At 37.7% G+C, this 21687-nt stretch overlaps 1 protein-coding gene across 2 annotated transcripts in view; it reads right to left on the bottom strand.

Moving 5' to 3' along the window:
• Nucleotides 1-21687, bottom strand: part of WDR44 (WD repeat domain 44) — an 81282-nt gene that overhangs the window by 46622 nt on the left and 12973 nt on the right. For both annotated transcript variants that reach the window (XM_019421904.2, XM_019421902.2), the window contains exon 2: nt 4898-4931. In XM_019421904.2, the coding sequence (XP_019277449.2) occupies nt 4898-4931 (34 nt within the window). The remainder of the gene's footprint in view (nt 1-4897; nt 4932-21687) is intronic.

Genomic DNA, 21687 nt, shown 5'->3' on the forward strand with positions numbered 1-21687 from the left:
CTGCGCTGGGTCTGAAGCCCACATTAAAACAAACAAACAAACAAACAAACAAACAAACAAACAAAAAACGCTTTCCCTAACCACCTTAAAATAGCCTTACCTGCTTAACTTTCTATCACATTATCATATTTTCTGTTTCTTCATTGCAGTTATCACCATCTGAAACAACCTTGTTTACTTGTTTATTTATTTTTTTTGTCTCTTCCCTGCCCCACTAAAACGTAAGCTCTATGAGAACAGAGACTTTTTCTGTCTACCACTGCACAGCCAGTACCTAAAAGAGTGCTGGGCAAAAGTAACCATTTGCTAAATGAATGCTGAATAACACATGCCTCTGGCTTTTCTTCAGTAAATACACATATCTTAAGTTTACATATCCTTTAATCAAATCCTGGTTTTACACTAAAAAAGAACAACTCTAATCAAAACCAATTAGTAAGATAATCTTGACAAGACCAGGGAGAGAGAATACTTGAAAGCTGATGGTCATTAAGAACAGTTAATGAATATTAGAGAAACACCTTCAGCTGTCGTATGAATTAAGTATATTTATCCAATTATCCTCCAATAATTGTTCATTAATAGGAAAATCAGAAGCACTGCACAACATAATCCCATGGGTATGTTTCCTAAGTTAACCAAAGCAAAAATACACACTCATAATTCCTGTACCTCGATTTAATTTGTTTTAATTAAGTATTTGCAAGGGTCACAGATTAACATTCTCACACTGATCAAAACTGCCAAGCAGTGGGGCACCTGGGTGGCTCAGTTGGTTACGTGTCCGACTTTGGCTCAGGTCATGATCTCAGGTCATGAGTTCGAGTCCTGCATTGGGCTCTCTCCTGTCAATACAGAGCCTGCTTTGGATCCTCTGTCCCCCTCTCTCTCTCTGCTCCACCCCACTCTCAAAAATAAACATAAAAAAAAAACAACTGCCAAGCTAAGCAGCGATTGCACTTCTATCTTACTTGGCTTTAATAAAACTCTCCTGGACTTTGAACCTTTGAAAGGTATCAACCTCTATAAGGTAAACTGTGATTAAGTCACAAGTTTAATGGAGTGATATGGCACCTACCAGAGGATCTAATCTCCAGAGAAGTTCATCAGAAGATTTCTCAGTAAAACTTAATTTGGGGTTTATATAGTCATCTATGACTCTCAGTGGTGTGTAAGGTCCAGGTCCTTCCCCTAGCATCTTGATCAGGCTTGGGAGATGAAACCATGGAAGCCAAAAATGTGTCTGCAGACAACCAACACCAGCTTAGACTTCACACACTCCTCACTTATCACCTCCTTCTGGAGATGGGCCTGCCCCATTACTAAAGCACAGGGCCTACTAAATCCCAGCTTCCCACCATTAGGCCGTTTCTTGAACCCCTGCCGATCACAACCTCAGAAACACACGTCCTTAAAAGGTATGGTAGATCATTCAATTTCTAGTCATTCACACCACGGTTTCCCTCCACGTCTGTTGGATATTAGAGAGCTGCGTGGACCCTCCTCACAGTATTCAGTTCTATGACTAGAGCTTTTAATTTTAATAAGCACATCCAACAAAAGACTAATCATTTTCACAAATCATTTGTACAAAAGTAATCTACGCTCAAGGAAATCTTCATTATTATTTACTAAAGAAGAGTAAGCTAAAAATGTTAGTTATTGAGGCATCTGGCTGGCTTAGTTGGTGGAGCATGCAGCTCTTGATCTCAGGGCTGTGAGTTCAAGCCCCGTGTTGGGTGTAGAGAATGTTTAAACAAACTTACAAAAATTCTTTAAAAAATAAAATAAAATAAAAATGCTAGTTATTAAAAAATTCAGGTCACTTCCAGTTTTTAGTAGCGAGGAATGGGAAGGTATTAACAGTGACTAAAGTGAAATTTTATTTATTTTTAAAAATTTATTTATTGCCTTTTTTTTTTTAGTAATTTCTACCCTCAACGTGGGGCTCAAACTCAAGACCCTGAGATCAAGAGTCCCATGCTCTTCCGACTGAGCCAGCCAGGTGCCCCAAAAATGAAATTTTAAAAAAACGTTTTAGAGATGTGATCTCTACTCTTTTTTGCTGAGAAAAGTTAAAAAACAAAAACAAAAACAAACAAAAAAGGAACAACTCTTAAATAGTGGTCATGTCCATCCACCGATTCCTATCAATGTGATCCCTTTGTCCAAGTCTCAAGTCTTGACATTCTAACTGCCTCTTAACAGCTCTCTGCACTTAGTCTCTTCCCTCCAAACTGTCTCCCACCCTTCCACCACTTATCTTTCCATTAATTCCTCCATAAAAAAAACAAAACAAAACAAAACTCTGAAGAGCACAACTGTAAGACGTATAAAACCTGACTTTTAAAATGTCTTGCTTCAAAATTTTAAAGCCCAGAGTTCTTAACCTGACATTCAAGGTTGATCGAAATCTGGCCCCACTTTACTTCTCCATCATTTTACCACTGAAACGTTTACATGGGTCACGCCAGTCTTTCAATGCTCCCAGCAAATTCTATACCTTTGCATCGTAAAGAGCTCATGCTACTGCCTAACATACAATGCTTTCCCAGTTTTTCTCTGCCTATGCAGATTTCTCCCAATTTTCAAAGCCAGACACAAGTTCTACCTCTTCCCTGAAACTTTTCCCTGATACACCAGGTACCTGTGCTCTCGGGATTGTTCTATCTTCCCTTCCCCTTCCAAACTCGTTGTGGCACTTCAAGTCTATTCTATTCTACAAATCATCAAAAATCATCTATTTTGATTCTACAAATCATCAAAATTTTCTTTGGATTGCTTAAAATATCAATAGGTATGCTGCTATACATGATATGCATTCAATAGTCGGAGAACATTCACACCACAGACTACCATTTAACAATACAAAGGAATAAACCGTTGATAACACGCAACGACTTGGATCTCAATCCTTTGAGCCAATCTCAAAAAGTCACACACTATATGACTGAAGTTATAGGACATTCTCAAATGACAACATTACAGAAATGGAAAAGAGCTTACGGGCTGCCTGAGGTTAGGGATGATTTGAGGTAGATGGCGGGTGTGACTTTTATAAAAGGGTACATAGCTCAAGGGAGAGCTTTGCGGTGATGAAATAGACCTCCATTCTGTGGTGGTAGTTACACAAATATACATATGTAATAAACTGAAGCAGAACTATACACTCATATTGTACCAATGTCAAATTTCTGGTTTTGATATTGTACTATAATTGAGATATTGTACTATAATTAAGATATAACCACTGGGTGAAATGGGTGAAAGATACACAGGAGTTCTCTGTACTATGTTTGTAGCTTCTTGTATCTATAATTATTTCAAAATGAAAAGTAAAAACGAACACTATCCAACTGCATGTTTATTTAGTAAATATGTATATTTTCTAACTTTATTCAAGTTAAGCACAATCTATAATTACTGAGATAAAGTAAATTTCCCAAACCTGTTTGTTACAACCTAAAAACATCTTAGAGCTAAGTGGCTCTTAAAACCTACAAGCATAAACAGCAATTGTCTCTGGATATGAGGATTGGGAGGTGGAGGATGAGGAATGGGAGGGAAGCTACATTTTCAACCATCTACTTTTTGTACTAGACAAATTTTCACCATGTCCACGCATTATTTTTAAAAATTGTTTTTATCAAATACAAGTAAATTTGTATAAAATAGAAGAACTAACTCTCCTTAAGCATTCAGTTTAAGAAAAAGAACATTACCATTAGCTTCCAATCTCTTAAATACCCTTCTCCATCTTCATTACATTCTTTCTCCCTGAGAGATGACTGATACCTTCAAACTTTGTGTTTATTATTCCCTTGCCGTTCTTTATAGTTTTACTATGTTTGTATCTTTAAAGAATATATTCTTTAATTTTACATGGTTTTGAACTTAATATAAATGGAGTATTACTGTATGTATCTTACTGTGACTTGTTCTTTTCCCCCACTCAACGCTATGGTGCTGAATTCATCCATGGCATTGTACGTAATGAATTCATTCATATCTACTGCTGTAGAGGATGCCACATGAACATGCCACAATTTATCAAAAAGATCGGTATCCAATGTGTATAAATAGAAGGTAAGAATACTGGTAGTAAAAAAAAAAAATTCGGCACATTTGAGATTATATATACATTATATACAGACACACACAAACATACACAAACAGTATGTACTCTATTTGACGTAAATAGTTCTGTTGGGTGATGTTCTTGGCCTTAAAATGGCTCTCATTGGCACAGTGTCTCATAATGTCTCAACACCAAACTTCTTTGCTTGGATATAAGGCTGGGATTGCTTTTTATATATAATGATGATACCAATGCATGTGCCCATAAGAAGTATAAAAGTGTTTTGGGGCGCCTGGGTGGCTCAGTCGGTTAAGCGTCCGACTTCGGCTCAGGTCACAATCTCGCGGTCCGTGAGTTCGAGCCCCGCGTCAGGCTCTGGGCTGATGGCTCAGAGCCTGGAGCCTGCTTCCGATTCTGTGTCTCCCTCTCTCTCTGCCCCTCCCCCGTTCATGCTCTGTCTCTCTCTGTCTCAAAAATAAATAAACGTTAAAAAAAAATGTGTTTTGGTTATTCCACATTTTTGTCATGCAAGTATTACGTTTTCAATTAACACACACGTATTTTATAGTATTCTTTTATTCTAAACATTATAAAACAAATGGAAATTAGTGGAAATCTAAAAAACGTACAATCCTTTTCCTCATAGCACAATATTTGTTATTTCTAGAGCACCCAACCACACCTAGTAAGATATAGTGACAATACTATTTAACAAAAATAATAAGCAACAGAAAAGCAAGAAAATTTACATAAAATAGAAAAATGAGTGAAAAGTATACACAATTTGTAGAAATAGAATTCTCAGAAAACACAGCTTACCTTTAATGTTGAAATCCCAACCTTTCCTGGAGACCTGTATAGAAATAAAAGGAAGGAGGTATTGAATAGTGGAGGCAAGAAGGGAAATACATCTACACACTTATTAAAGACAAGCCCACATTTTAAAACACTTATATACTTTGTGATTGAAAAAAGTCTTCTGTGCACATAGAAAATGTAGAAAACATAAAAAAGAGAGAAGAAAATTAAAGTGACCTATAATCCTACGATCTAGGGATTTGAGTATGTACCTTTTGTCTTCCCATATACATATGATGTATAATACTATAATAAACATTCTTGTAAATAAGATTGGGGCACCTGGGTGGCTCAGTTGGTTAAGCGTCTCTTGGTTTTGGCTCAGGTAATGATCTTGTGGTTCGTGAGTTCGAGCCCTACATCCAGCTCTGCACAGAGCCCACTTTTGGGATTCTCTCCCTCCCTCCTTCTCTTTCAAAATAAATAAATAAACTTTAAAATAAGCATCCTTTGTAAATAAAATTGTGTGCTCTTCCATGATAATTTTTTTTAAGTGTATTTATTTTGAGAGAGAGAGAATCCCAAGCAGGCTCTATGCCGTCAGCACGGAGCCTGATGATCCCACAGAACTGTGAGATCATGACTGGAGTCAAAATCAAGAGCTGGATGCTTAACCGACTGAGCCATCCAGGTGCCCCCATGATAAATTTCCTTAAAATAAATTTTCTAAAAGTGGAATTGCAAGCCAAAAGTATACATATTTTTCAGCATTTTGAGAAACTTTCAAAGTGCCCTTCAGAACAGATGTACCAGTTTATACTCTCACTGCTCTGAGTGCCTGTTTCTTAATACCCCCGCCAAAAATGAGTGTTATGTTGAAAATCTTTACAAATTTGACAAGGAAAGTATCTCATTATTATCTTAATTGCAGTTCTTTGATTTGTAGTGTAGATGGAAAGTTTGATATGCATTAGACAGTTACTCTGCTTTTGAAGAGAGGTACCCATTTTTGTTTGTAGCTCATTTATCTACTAGAGCAAAACTATTCTTTTCAAAAAAATTTTTAGTGTTTATTTTTGAGAGAGAGACAGAGTGTGAGTGGGGGAGGGGCAGAGAGAGAAGGAGACACAGAATCTGAAGCAGGCTCCAGGCTCTGAGCTGTCAGCACAGAGCCGGATGCGGGGTGAACTTGGGAAGGGCAAGATCATGACCTAGGCCAAAGTCAGACTCTTAACCAACTGAGCCACCCAGGTGCCCCAGTAAGAAACACTTTTAAATGAATATTAATATGTCATTTCTAAAACTTTTTTGTAAAATGTAATGATTACAGATGATACTTTATTTTGAAAGACATCTTCAACATTATCGAATCAGATAGCCTCTTTTAACAGATAAAGAAACAGAGGTGCTCAGAGGTTAAATGAGTTTCCCCAAAGTCACATATTTAGGGGATAAACCAAGAGAAGCATCAAGTTCAACTACCATGCTCTTCAAATGGCAAACTGAGTAATCCATATTTGCTGTAGCAATCTTGAACTTCTAATCAAAACTTAGTGTGCTAAAAAAATTATTTTGGTCACTTAACAGAACATCAACCCCTTTATTCAACAAACACTTATGGAATATCTACTATATACCAGGGACTACAGATATGAAGATGAATAAAACATAATTCTAGTTTAGGAGGTTTTTAAAGCTCGTTTAAAAAACAAAAAGGTAGTAGGGGCACCTGGGCTGCACAGTCGGTTGAGCATCTGACTCTTGATTTCGGCTCAAGTTATAATCCCAAGGTCATGGGATCGAACCCCACATCGAGAGCATAGAGCCTGCTTAAGACTCTTTCACCCTCTGCCCCTCTCCCTGGCTCATGTTCTCTCTCTCTAAAACAAAAAACAAACAAAAAAAAATGGTAGCTATATAAAATAGTGCTGACCATTTAACCATAGTGCCCAGACAATATAATTTCATGTTGACAAAGGACAATTTGCAGAAATGAAAAATATATTCCCAATTATTTGGCTTCCCTGGCATACCTATACAGTACTCCTATGTAACAAAATCCTCTTTATCCAGGGGTGATTAGGACCAAAGCTACTCTGATTTAAAAAAAGAAAAGAAAAAAAAAAGTGTTTGACTTGATTTTGGCTCAGGTCATGATCTCATTTTTTGAGTCTGAGCCCCAGCACTGGGCTCTGCACTGAAGGTGTGGAGCTGGCTTGAGAGTCTTTCTCTCCCCCTCCCCTGCTCTCTCTCAAAATAAATAAACTTAAAAAAAAAAAAAAGAGGGGTGCCTGGGTGGCTCAGTGGGTTGTTTTCAGCTCTTGGTTTAGGCTCAGGTTGTGATATCACTGTTTATAAGTTCAAGCCCCGCATTGGGCTCTGTGCTGATAGCGCAGAGTCTGCTTTGGATTCTCTTCTCCCGGGCTCACTGCCCCTCTCTCTCCCTCTCTCTCCCTCCCTCTCCTTCTCTCTCTTTGGCGCGTGCACACGCACTATCTCTCAAAACTAAGTTAGCATTAAAAAAACTAAAAAAAAGAGAAAAGATTCTACACAAAGGATGTCTAAATGTAAGTGGAAATCAAAAGAACAAAAATAAAAACAAAAAACCTCGAAGGTTATCGAATTTCTACATGGCACATATTCTGACTGCCAATTAGAAAACACAAATCATCTGCCTCAGAGGTGTAACAGCAAATGGAAATAAGATTAAAAAAACCTCAAGCCCCAGGGCACCTGGGTGGCTCAGTTGGTTAAGCATCTGACTTTGGCTCAGGTCATGATCTTGAGGCTTGTGGGTTCAAGCCTTGCATTGGGCTCTGTTCTGACAGCTTGGAGCCTGCTTAGGAGTCTGTGTCTCCCTCTCTGCCCTTCCCCTGCTTGCACTCTCTCTCTCTCTCAAAAATAAACATTAAAAAAAAGGGTTTTTTTTAAATGCCTTAAGCCCCATATGAAGTAGACAGTAGAAGAAAAAGAAAATCTGCCTTCCCATGACCCTCATCACTTCAAGAAATCTGACCAGGTTTTTAATTTTTTTTTAAGTTTATTTATTTATTTTGAGAGAGAGAGAGCACAAGCAGGGAAGGGGCAGAGAGGGAGAGAGAATCCCAAGCAGGTTCCACGCTGTCAGCATAGAGCCTGATGTAGGGCTTGAACTCACGAACCATGAGATCATGACTTGAGCAGAAATCAAGAGTCAGACGCTTGGGGCGCCTGGGTGGCTCAGTTGGTTCAGTGTCCGACTTCGGCCCAGGTCATAATCTCACAGTTCGTGAGTTTGAGCCCAGCGTCAGGCTCTGTGCTGACAGCTCAGAGCCTGGAGCCTGTTCCGGATTTTGTGTCTCCCTCTCTCTCTGTCCCTCCCCTGCTAGCTCTCTGTCAAAATAAAGAAACATTTAAAACTTTAAAAAAAAGAAAAAAGACGCTTAATCAACTGAGCCACTCAGGCGCCCCTGACCAGTTTTTTTTAGCTGTCAAAAAAAGAAAAACACACACAGAATGGGGAACTACATTTATCTCTTGTATGTAACATTTAATAAAGGGCACTTTTTGGCTATTGATTCACAGGGTCTAAATTATGGACTAATTGTTGACACACATGGAAATATTCCAGATTGGTGCTAACAGGGCTTTACCTATGCGTGTACAAACTATAAAATTTATTATTTTTGAGAGCTAAGGGAACATAGTGAAAAGAGCAAGAGCTTTCAAGCATATGGCCCACGCTTAAATTAAATATTCTTCCTACCATTTACTCTATGTGTGATCTTGATGAAATCACTTAATTTTTCCAAGCCTCAATCTCCTCTGTAAAACAGGGTAAAAGCACTCTACTTCATAGACCTTTCTGTAAGCATTAAATGAGAGCACATGGGGCACACACAGTAAGTGGTAGCTTCTTCAGCAGCTTCGAATTGCTTCATCGAAATTCACAAATGAGGACCTTCAGCAAGTTTCTCTACGGTACTTTGGCAGTCTGTTGGTAGTGGGGAGACTGAGACCAATTTCTTAAACACAGAAAAGATACCCTACAGGCTGTCAAATTCCAGTCCACCTACCAACAGGGAATACGAGAAAAACCAGATTATATTGAGCTGGTGATTAAAATGGGATCCGGCTTACATTTTGTGATGGCATTAAACAAAAAACTAATAACAAAAGACAGTCATGTTTGAGACATATTTTAAATGTTACAAAGTTGTTATGATCTTGATAGGCAGTAAAACAGCTTCTTCTAGGCTAATCAAGCCTAAAATTGTCTTTAATAGGGGTAGCCTATATGACCAGGATTCTTTTGTGATACATTTTTTTGATCCATTTATAGAACACTGGCATCTAGTAAAAAGTGAAAGCATATTTATAATTTGTAAAGTTGGCTAAAACAACGTGTATGATTTGTATCACGTACCAAGATGAGAAAGGAACAATGCGTTTCACCCTAAGAAACGGTAAATCATAATTTAGTATTCCCACAGGAAGTATTCCTAATGGGGCATTATAATAATAACGAAACAATGGCCATCTTTTATTAAGCAGGTGCCCAAAACCTTGCTAAGACTTGACTTAGTTTTAACTTCTTTTGTCCTCACAACTTTCCTATGAGGCAGTGTTATTACGTTCCCTATTATACACAACAAAACATTTGAGGCTTGGGTCAGATTAGGTCACCTAAACTGCACTGCTAGTAAATTGTAGGGCCAGAATCTGACCCCAGGCAGTCTGACTCTAAGAGCCCACTCTCTCAAATACTTTGCAATATTGCCTCGTTTCCGGGCAAGGTCTTAAAAGATGATGATTATGAAAATACTATAATTGGCGCTATGAACACCAAAGTAAAGGCAATTAGTGCTGCTTCTTGGGTTGGACTAGACTAAGTCAAAGGCTCTGAATCCTGATCTGCCTTTAACAACTACAATTAACACCTAATTGATTTGGCACTGCTAGGGAATAAAATAATGAAATGCTCCATATATAAAAGTTCAAGAGTGATGAAGCTTCTCTTTTAGTGCCAAACTTCTGAAAGTATTTTAATTATTTTTGAATTTCCATTTCAAAAGCAGCTTGTAAATAAGTACATTATAGGCTAAGCCTTGCCCTTCCAGTAATCTTTCCCTTGCAAATACCTTCTTAAACAAAGGATATACAATTTTCCCTTTCTTACTGACCTGGAGTAATTATGCTCAAATACCACACTATGTTTTAATATAGTAATGCCCTCCAGAGACATTTATTTGCAGGGGATTTATTTGCCTTCACACTACAGGACCCCAGGCTATTATGCCTGGAATGTCTGTGTTTTACAGTTTTGCATCACTTTCCTCAATTTAAGTGGTCACTTTAATTGGTCACTTCTTCCAGTTGGCCATGTGCCTGTCTTTAAAAGCTTCCCTCCCTTTCTAATTTTTGCTTCTAATCTGCGTTGAGCTGGGAAACCAGGTTTTTAAAAATGGAATTGTACGGTAAAGGAAGAATCCAGAGATTCTCAGTAAAAGTCTCCCGTGAAAAAATTTTTACACGACTTTACTGTGGACTTCATGGCACATTGTTTGATTGGTCAGGGGCTGTTTAAGTGATTATTTCTTATTTTCAGCTGTACTGGAGAATCTATTACCAAAGAAGTGGCTGTCAGGTAAGCAAGGTGTCACTAATCTTTGGTATCCCTGGACAACCACTCAAGTCTTCTCTGTTTCTCAGTCTCTGACTTCAAAGTAGAGATAAGAACATTATACTATTTCAAGGTGATTATGTGCCTAAAGAAAACAACTATTCATGTTCAAGTTTGGAGACAGGAGAAATGGGCATCTAGAGGTCAAGAAAATTAAGTTCTATTCTAGGTTTTCCCAACCAACTAGCTACATGACCTTTAAGCATGAGTTTTTAGACTTCCCATAATTTTAGAAAATTTTAAGACCCTTCATTAGTTTGAGAGTGAAGGTGTTAATTTATACCATGATTAATGATCTAAATTTTATATCCTCTGATATCCCTTAAAATTGAGAAAAATTGTAGGAAACACTGACATAATCCAACACACATACATCCTGAAATGCCCAGTAAATACTTTGATACATCTAGTTAAGTAGAAAAATAGTCCTTCAAGATTTCTGTAGATACTAATTATAGCAAATTAGATTCCTCCTGTTTACAGGTTAAGGTCAGTAATTTTTCCCAGAAAAAGTCCAAATGCCTACATAAAATAACTTTTATTGCACCCCACGCAAGAGAAATTTTGAAGAAACTCTGAAATGGGGCACCTGGCTGGCTCAGTCGGTAAAACATGCAACTCTCAATCTCAGGGTCATGAGTTCAAGCTCCATGTTGAGGTATAGAGCCTACTTTAAAAAAAAAAAAAAAAAAAAAAAAGGAAGAAAAGAAAAGAAACTCTGAAGTAACAGGTAGACATATTTAAGTATTGGTGGTATACCCCACTTAAATAAAACTTAAGAAACCAAAATGAGAGCTTCAAAAATTCATTTTTTCATTTGAAAAGTTTTTATTGTAGGGTATTTTTAAATGAAATATTTTCAACACATTTAAATATCTGACAAAGCTTAATTCAAATAATAAACGTGCTTCTTATGAAGTTGAGCAAAAATATAAAGGGCTAAACTTCCTTGATTACCTAATAGTGTAAGAAAAACTTCCAACATACGAATACTAGTTACAAACACAGAAAGTCTTTGATTTTTGCAGCAGTTTCTGAAACTGAAAACATGTCTACCAATTGTACTATTAAATTTAAACATGAAAAACAAGCAACTTCTAAAACAGCTTCAAAATACAATCTGCTTTAAAAAAGTATCGGTATTCTGCTAAAAAAAAAAAACACCCTATACGGCTTACAGATCAAATATTAAAATTATTTTTAGTGTGGTTTCCACTCAGGTTTTGAATATAAAACTAATTTTCAAATTTGTACTTCAGTAACTTACAATACAGATAGAACATCTTAATTCATTATACCTTAGTTTCTAAAAGAGTTATTTTCATGTACTCGTTATGTTGAGTTTATACTAACAAAGCTCATGTTTGAATATAAAATAATGTGTGACAGATGCTTTCTCAGAGTCCCTATCCATTTAGCATTTTAATTACAGTTTTCCTTTTGCAGCTAGGGTATTTGTGTTTAGAACCAATTCATTTTAATGTCTGCACAACATTCATTATTTTTAAAATTTACGTGGCTTCAAAACATTGCTTTGTGGATTTTGCAAGACAGTATAGGAATTGTTTTTCTTTTATACACTCTGACCTGATCCAGCGATAGCCTTCACATACCTCAAGCAAAATTTCATTAGAATAATAAGTTCACTAATCCAAAGGTAGGTCCTGGATTTGGATCTGATGACAAAAACTGCAACTTACCTAAAAGGTTGCCCACCAAGTTTCCACAGGAAGCACAAAACTCTGACAAAATAATACTGCATTCAATACAATTTCAGTGAACGCTAACAAATATGCAAGCAACACGTTTTATTAACCCTCTTAGCTTGACTTTGGAACTTGCTAAACCTGACTCTCTGGTAATGTCGAGAACAGTACTCATTTACTTTAAAAAAACAAACTCAATCTCACAGAAAATGCATAGCACGAGGCTATTTTCAAGAGATCTGGATGCACCATAACTGTGGGGTTTTCTGTCACAGGTGTTGGAAGTGAGTATCCTATCTATTGATGTTACCTAGCACCAAAAAAATTTACAGTAATCCCTCTCAAAATTCTAAAAGGACTTTAAAAAATCAGTCAGAAAGGAAGAATAATTTTTTTAAGTGTTTGAAGGAAGCTTAAGAACCATTTAGACCGGGGCACCTGGCTGGCTCAGTGGGTAGAGCATGCGACTCTTGATCTCGGGGTTGTGTAAGTTCAAGTCCCACATTGGGTGTAGAGATTACTTAAAAATAAAATCTTAAACACAAAAAACCAACCAACCATTTAGACCAACAATCTCATTTCACATGTGAGGAAAAGAAGCTAAATAAGGTTAAATGAATGGTTAAATGAATCCATTCATTTAACCTTTACCTACTGCTTACCATGTACCAGCATTGTGCTAGGCACTACGTGTAATAAAACAGTGAACAAGGCCGACAGGATCCCCACCCTCCTAGAGCTTAAGCTAAGATCAAAGGCCTACTTAGGACTTGGACTCAAGTCTCTGCGGATTTTAACAACTCATGCAGCCTGTGAACTCACCCTAATAATTCTAAAAACCCTTCATGGTTTCACATGGGTAGGTAGCCAATCAAGTAAAACTGGCCATTTATTAAAGCCTTGATTACCTAAAATACCACCACAAATTTCCCAGGGAAGATTTGGGGATCCCAGAGACTGAAAGGGCAACATGACATCAATTTGGAAGTAGAAGGACTATTAAGCTTAGCTACATAGTAAAAAAAAACAAAAAAACAACAACAACAAAAACTGAGAGCTGGAATCAGGAGATCTGTGTTTTAGTCCTGAATCTGCTAGTAACAAGGACTGTGGCCATAAAAATATATTCTGGGGGAGTTTTTCCAACTTTTAATTGTGGCCATTTCAAACATACACAAAATTGGGAGAATAATATTATGAACCCACATGTACAACATATCAGCCATGTTCAATAATGATCAATATCAATACTCTTCCCTCCACACCCCTGCCATATTATTTTGAAGCAAATCCCAGAAATTGTTTTATTTTTACCCATAAAAATGTCATACGTATCTAAAAAAGATATTTTTTTTTTAAATTTTTTCAACGTTTATTTATTTTTGAGACAGAGAGAGACAGAGCATGAACGGGGGAGGGTCAGAGAGAGAGAGAGGGAGACACAGAATCTGAAACAGGCTCCAGGCTCTGAGCTGTCAGCACAGAGCCCGATGCGGGGCTTGAACTCACGAACCGCGAGATCATGACCTGAGCCGAAGTCGGACGCTTAACTGACTGAGCCACCCAGGCGCCCCTCTAAAAAAGATATTTTTTAAGACATAACCACAACACTATTACGAATTTAACAATACCTTATTATACACAGTCATGATTCATACTTTGATACACAATTCATACTGCCCAGATTGTCTCAAGTATTTTTTACAGTTGGTTCATTTCAATTAATATCCAAATAAGGTTCACGTGTTACAATCAGTTGCCACGTCTCTCTCAATCAGTAGGTTCCCCTTCAATCTCTTTTATTTCTTGCTATTCATGTGTTGAAGAACTAGTTTATTCATCCTGAAGAGGATTTTTAGGGCAGTGAAACTATTCAGTATGATACTGTAATGGGGGATACCCGTCATACATTTGTCCAAACCAGTAGAATGTACAACACCAAGTGTGAACCCTATGGCAAACTACGGACTATGTATGGGTGATTACGATGCGTCAATGAAGACTCCTGAATGGGTAACAAGTGTACCACTCTGGCAGAGGATGCTGGTAATGTGGGAGGCTCTGCATGTGTGCATGGGAGGAGGTAAATGGGGAATCTCTGTACCTTCCTTTCAATTTGGCTGCGAACCTGTAACTGCCTTAAAAATATAGTCTTTAAAAAAACACCCAAACAAACAACAGCAAACAAAGAAATGAGGTCGTCCATCCTGTAGAAATTCTCACGGTCTGAATTTTGTTGGTTGCATCTCCACCATGTCACATCATAAAAAATATTTTAAAGGAAAACCTTCACAAGAGGCTGGAGGGATGGAATGTGCACATACCCAAAGAAAACTGCAAACACCTATAAGAACAATATCAGAAAGACTGGTGCTTAGAATGTGCTCGGATTAAAAAAAATTCCAGACACAGCTTTCCTTTATTTTAATTTATATTCAGAACAAGAGCAACAAAAGATGCGGGTCTGTTTACATGTAGACAAAGAGTATAATATAAAAGGCTGCTCCAATTCTTTTTTTTCTAGTGAAGATTACCGATAGTCAAACCAGAAAAGGAAAAACAAATTGTAATGAGGAAACTGAATCCCAAAGCATTCAAGGAGATAAAAGTACCTAGATAATCTAAATGAGTTCAGTTCTCCCGTCCCAGACAAATTATATCCCAGCATACCCTAAGAATGTACACAGCTTCCTCCCTATCTAAAGCCTTTAAAGAATCAGGTAGGATAGAAGAGGAAAATGAGAAAAACACTCAATAGTCAATAATGGAAAGCAGGTAAATGCTAAAAACTATAAGCAGATTTGCTTGATGTCAATCCCAAGCAAAAAAAAAATTTTTTTTTAATGTTTGTTTATTTTTGAGAGAGAGACAGACAGAACGTGAGCAGGGTAGGGGCTGAGAGAGAGAGGGAGATGGAGACACAGAATTGGAAGCAGGCTCCAGGTTGTGAGCGGTCAGCACAGAGCCCGACGTGTGGCTCGAACTCACAAACTGCGAGATCATGACCCGAGCCGAAGTTGCACACTTAACAGACTAAGCCACCCAGGCACCCCATTTCCAAGCAAAATTCTTAAGCACACTGTTAAATGGTTTGAGGGCCCTAGGCATGGGTAAGATAATCATTAAGAGTCAGTAAGCATTCAGGACACCTTAGGTGGCTCAGTGGGTTAAGTGTCCACACTCTGGATTTCAGCTCAGGTCATGATCTCACAGTTTCTGAGATCAAGCTCTGTCTCCCTCTCTCCTGCTTGCATATGTGCTCTCTCCCTCAAAATAAATAATAAACAAACCTAAAAAAGAAACAAAAACAAAAACCTAGTTTTAAAAAAAGAGTCAGTAAGCATTCACAGAAAGCCTGTCATACAAGATTAACCTAATTGCCTTTTTTGATAGGGTAACTGGCTTAGAATATAAAGAGAATACTATAGAATACTAAACACACGTGAAAAAAATTTGGATTTAAGCACTCAATTTTATAATATTCTCACCGATATCCTCTTTAAAAAAAAAAAAAAAGACTTCATTTTTATTTATTTATTTTATTTATTTATTTATTTATTTTTATTTGTGAGAGAGGCAGAGCGTGAGCAGGGGAGGGGCAGAGAGAGAGGGAGACACAGAATCTGAAGTAAGCTCCAGGCTCTGAGCTGTCGGTATGGTGCCCAACACGGGGCTCGAACCCACAAACTGCGAGATCATGACCTGAGCCGAAGTCAAATATTTAACCAATTGAGCCACCCAGGCACCCCAAAGATTTTATTTTTAAGTCATCTCTACACCCAAGTGAGCCTCGAACTCACAACTTTGAGATCAAGAGTCACACGCTCCACTGACTGAGCCAGCCAGGTCCCTCACAAAAATATCCTTTTAGACAAGGATATTAACAAGGAGATGTTAAGCTAGAATACACTTAGATGGGTTTGTAACTGACTGAACATTACTCAAAGTATGCTGATTAATGCATCAATAAAAAACCATAAGGAACTATCAAATAATTTCTACTGTACTCTATCCTACTTATTTTTTTAAGATTTTTTTTATTTTTTATTTTTAAGTAATCTCTACACCCAACGTGAGGCTCGAACTTATAACTCCAAGATCAAGAGTCACACCCTCTATGACTGAGCCAGTCAGGTGCCCCTATCCTACTTATTCTTATTAATGTCTTGAATGTGGACACTGCTGGCATATCTACCTAATTGGCAGATGACACAAAGTTGGGAAGCATAGAGAATATACTAGCTGACAGCACCCACAAATATTTTAAGAGTTTACAACAATAAGCCAGTCTTAACAGAATGCAATGGAGTGGGGATAAATATAAAATGAATGATTGGGGATATACAACTTAACAGCAAACCATGTAAAAACATTTAGGTATTTCTGCTGATTGCTCAGACACAGCAAAGGCTGTGATATGGCTGCTGAAATAGCTGGTGTAATCTGAGGAACTATTATGGCCAGGGCAAGGGGAGTGGTTCCATTCTGCTCTACTTCTCACTGATAAGAACACATTTGAAGAGGAACACTGATGAAAGAGAACAGATCTGCAAGAGAAAAACCAATTTGGTGAATGTTCTAGAAACCAAGTAGAATGATATACAGAACTAAGGATGCTAACCTGATGAAGACAAGGAAGAAATGAATACCTCTTTATTTGGGGGATCTGGGATTTATTTTGGTAAGTACAGGCAGTGAAACTTTGCAGGTAGTCTGATGTTTTCATTGCAACCTATATTTTAACTCTTAAACTGATATTTTATATTTGATATGCAGCACATACATGTAACTATGAAGCATAACAAACAAAATGAACTGTGATTCACCATCTTACCTGACAATGAGAATAGCACGAAGACTAGGACAGCTACTGTGTTGCCCTATTCCATCTGCTGCCTTTCTCTTAAAGGGAACCGGTAGCCCAGATTTGATTTATTGTTCCCTTACTTTATCATTTTAAAAAGATAAGGTATCCCTGAACAATGTATTGTTAAGTTTTGTTATTTCTGAGCTTTGTTTTCACTGATGTACTTCCAAAGAAAAAAGTGTTGGACCCTAAAATAAACATTGCACTCAAAAATCTTAGTATTCCTGTCAGAGTAAAGGCTACCTTTTATCACTGCACACTCCAGTTGTATTTAAGTCTCCTAAGTGTGCCCAGACCCACCAGTCTTCTGCTTCTCCCCCACCAAGGGATGCCAGATTTAGCAACCAGAAGTACAGGCTGCCCAGTTAAATTCCAATTTCAGATAAACAACAAATACACTTTCAATATTAAATGTTTGTCTAAAACTGGAATTTCACCGGGAGTCCTGTATTTTATCAGGCAACCCTACCCCACACCCAAGTTAATTAAGTGGACAATTAATCCTATGATCTGTTGCTATGTGATAAAGGGACAAAGCGGGAAGAACTGCATGGCCAATGTCATTGTATAAACATTCATCTAAGTATTCAACAGTGTTCACTGACCAGAAAAAAAATAATTTGCACATGTGTGAATTCAAAGCTTTCCCAGACAGTGCGTTCAGTGTGTATGCCCAAATGCAAATACCACTGTATATGTGCAGTTAAGTACATTTTTCAAAAACACTCAGTGAAGAATAGGAAGGTATATTAATAGCTTAATTATGTTGGCTTGGATTGTCCCCTCTCCAAAAAACCAAATTCTCTAGATATGTAAATTGACTTATAACCATTATGTAAACATATTCATATCATTTGTAAGCTGTCCTCAGTATGTTCAAAATGAGGTTAACCTATATAGGTTAAATAAACATCAAGCCAACTTTCTAGATAAATATCAATTAAAATGATGTTGTCATTAAAAAGGGATTCAAGGGGCACCTGGGTAGCTCGGTGGGTGGAGCATGTGATTCTTGATCTAGGGGTCATGAGTTTGAGCCCCATGTTGGGTGCAGAGATTACTTTAAAAAATAAAACCTTTCAAAATACATAAAGAGGGGCATTTGGGTAGTTCAGTCGGTTAAGCGTCCCAGTTTGGTTCAGGTCATGATCTAACGGTTTGTGAGTTCAGCCCCGCATCGGGCTCCCTGCTGTCAGCACAGAGCCTGCTTCAGATCCTCATTCTCGCTCTCTCCCTCTCCAAAATAAACATTCAAAAAATGTCTCTTAAATAAATAAAGGGATTCAGTTACCATATACACAAAACCACTTTAGGACACGCTTCACTTTACAAAAAGGGATACCAGAAATATTTCAGATGCAATCAATACAGGTGTGTATTAAGAACGTACATGGATTAGATTCCCCAAACACAAGCTAGTAACATGCACTCTTTTGCCTGGCTTACTAACCACAAAGCTCATCTTTTGGAACCAGGTATTGAAATGTCTGACTGCATAGGAGTCTTGGTTTATCAGAGCTGCAGCAAGTGGTTTCTCTCCAATCACTGGATCACCTTTTCCAATTTTCAACTTAAATCTTCATCACTCATGTGCTATGGCTTTAGGGTAATCAGGCCTTAAAATCACGTAGCAAGTGCTTAAGTCTACTTTAGAAAAGAACACTGCGTTTGTATGGTTTCAAAGAGCCAGATCCCATAAACCATCCTACCTCTAGTGTCTCACCCTTTAGCTACAGACAGATCCTTCTGCCTTTTGGGCTTGGTGTTTCTTTACCTCTTACCTGAGGGTTATCCGAAAAACAAACAAACACAATCTGTAAGCCTTCTGAGAGCAGGCAGGAAGAAGAGGGCAAACTAAACCTACATCTGCCACCTGCTTCACGGTCAACTGAACAACGAGGAGCTCAAAGACCCACCTCCTAAAGTACACAAAGTATTAAAAGCAATCTCACACTTCACATTCGTGTTTCCAGACTTCTTACTGTACTGGGTGAAAAGAATATACCCAAACAATTTGGCAGCACACAGAAAAACAGACGAACAAAGTATTTTTCTGTCAGTAAGAGGACGCACCTTTTTTTAGGCTCTGAGAAAAAAAAGGTGGTTGGCTCTGAAGAAGCCTCTTGTCAGGTTGCAAAATTCCTGACAGGCTCCTAAAGGGTAAAAAGAGGCAACGACATAGAAGGAGGGAGTAGAGTCAGTCAGCTGGAATAAAGCTGGTAGCCTGGAAAACACTGTTCTTCTAGGAAGGTGACTACCAGGGGCCAACAGAGAATTACTCTATAGCTTGATTTTGTTTTTATCCTCCTCTTTTTTTTTTTTTTTTTTTTCGCCTTTGCCATCAGGAAAACGAAAAAGATGAGCCTCAACAGTTTGTCAAGAAACTGAATCCACAGAACAGAGAACAGCTTTCCTGTACAAAGAAGGTGCTGGAGAATCTAAGGCCCTTGAGGTGAACAGGATATGAGCATAGATAAGGCCTTAGCCAGTCATTAGAGTAAGCAGGTAATCAGAAGAGTTTTGCTTTCTAAAGCCCAGTCAACTGAATAGGAAATAGTCTGCTTAGGGGAAACTGAGATCAACACAACAGTGCTAAATCCAAATTATGAATCGGAAGGGTTCTGGTGATTAAAACACCCTGACATAAAGATTTTCTACCCATTAAGGCCAGGCAGAAAAACAACATCAAACACAAAGCCAAAAACTAAAACAAAACCCAAACCCCAGGTTGAACAAAAATTGAAAACAGTTCAAATTTAGATAAGATACTGTTTTATTTAAAAAAATTTTTTTTAACGTTTGTATTTATTTTTGAGACAGAGAGAGACAGAGCATGAACGGGGAGGGGCAGAGAGAGAGGGAGACACAGAATCGGAAGCAGGCTCCGGGCTCTGAGCCATCAGCCCAGAGCCCGACGCGGGGCTCGAACTCACGGACCGCGAGATCGTGACCTGAGCTGAAGTCGGTCGCTTAACCGACTGAGCCACCCAGGCGCCCCGTTTTATTTTTTAAATCTTGCTCTAAGTGCATAGTTTTTAAAATTTGGTATGCAATACTGTTCGTTGGTATTGAAGTGTATTTACGGATCTTATTAGTTACATTCTTATGGGACATTTTATTAATCATATGTGAAGTAATAAAGTCACCCATAGAAAGTGGAAGTCAAGTAACACCTTCAACTAACAACAGTCCTCAAATTAAAGAAATGGGATCTAAGAGAGAATCATTTGCTAGCTTTTCAAAATCAAATCATTTATGACAGTATCACATCCATTCTCAGAGCTCTATTTTAAGTTGGCTACTACCAAAAGTGACAATCCCAACTAAACCTGAAAAGCCTAGGAATAGCAGGAAAAACATAAGTGCTAGGCAATCACAAACAAGTCTTATTTTCCTAGTATAACCTATCATGTCATGTTTTCACTAGGCAGTTGAAAATAGGACTCATTCATATTTCCCTAGATACATGGTAATACTGACTTATTAACAAGATTAATAAAAAGCCAAGAACATACTTATAATTATCAAATAAGGAATTAACTGAATCCCTCAAGATGTGAATTACTACTTCTAGTATTCTTTGAAAGGCCATTTTATGTTTTAAATACTATGAAAGCCAAGAACAATGTATCTAAAATACCTAATAACTATTTTGTCAATGACATTAATGGGAATAGATGGTGAAAAATTTGGCACAATGGCTGTTTTTTGAAAGCAGGTTTTGTGGCAATATTTATAAATGATCTTTAATAAAATAAAACCTCATGAAGAAACATAAATCTAGTCACATATAAAGTAATTACAAACTTTAAAAATAGACTCTTAAGCAACTGTGTGTATTTTGTCTAAAATGACAACTTGATTTTTCAAAATTGATTTACATAATTTATGTAGTTTTATGCCATATTCCTGAAGGAATATCTTGATAATCTACTTACTGACAAAAATAACAGAAAAGCATATCCATTCCCTGGGCCCACTCAAAAATTCTAAACTAAAAACATTCTACTTTGCACATTTACAGCCATTCAATAAATACCCACATTGAAACAATAACTCCAGGAGAAGACATCTATTTCACAATGTCCCAATTTGTTAAAGGGGGTTAGTTAAAAATCATATCTATTAATGACTTAAAGTAATTTGTAAAGGGTGCCTGGGTGGCTCAGTCGGTTAAGCATCTGACTCTTGACTTTGGCTCAGATCATGATCTTGCAGTTGTGAGATCAAGCCCTGTGTCAGGCTCCCTCACTGAGTGTGGACCCTGCTTGAAATTCTCTCTCTCTCTGCTTCTGCCCCCCTCCCTCGCTCTCTCTCTCTAAATTAAACTAGGAAAAAAAAGTAATTTTTAGGGGCGCCTGGGTGGCTTAGTCTGTTAAGCGTCTGACTCTTGATCTCAGCTCATGTCTTGATCTCAGGGTTGTGAGTTCATGCGCTGTGATGGGCTAGAGCCCAGCGTGGAGGCTGCTTAAAAAAAAAAAAAAGTAATTTTTAGTAAAATCATAACAGAAACAGGTAACTAAATTTATGACTGCCTGGAGAAGTCAATACTAATGCAGTCATGCTAAATCACTTT

Source organism: Panthera pardus, unplaced genomic scaffold, assembly GCF_024362965.1.
Source record: "Panthera pardus isolate Hobbes unplaced genomic scaffold, ASM2436296v1 HiC_scaffold_27, whole genome shotgun sequence".
NCBI lineage: Eukaryota > Metazoa > Chordata > Mammalia > Carnivora > Felidae > Panthera > Panthera pardus.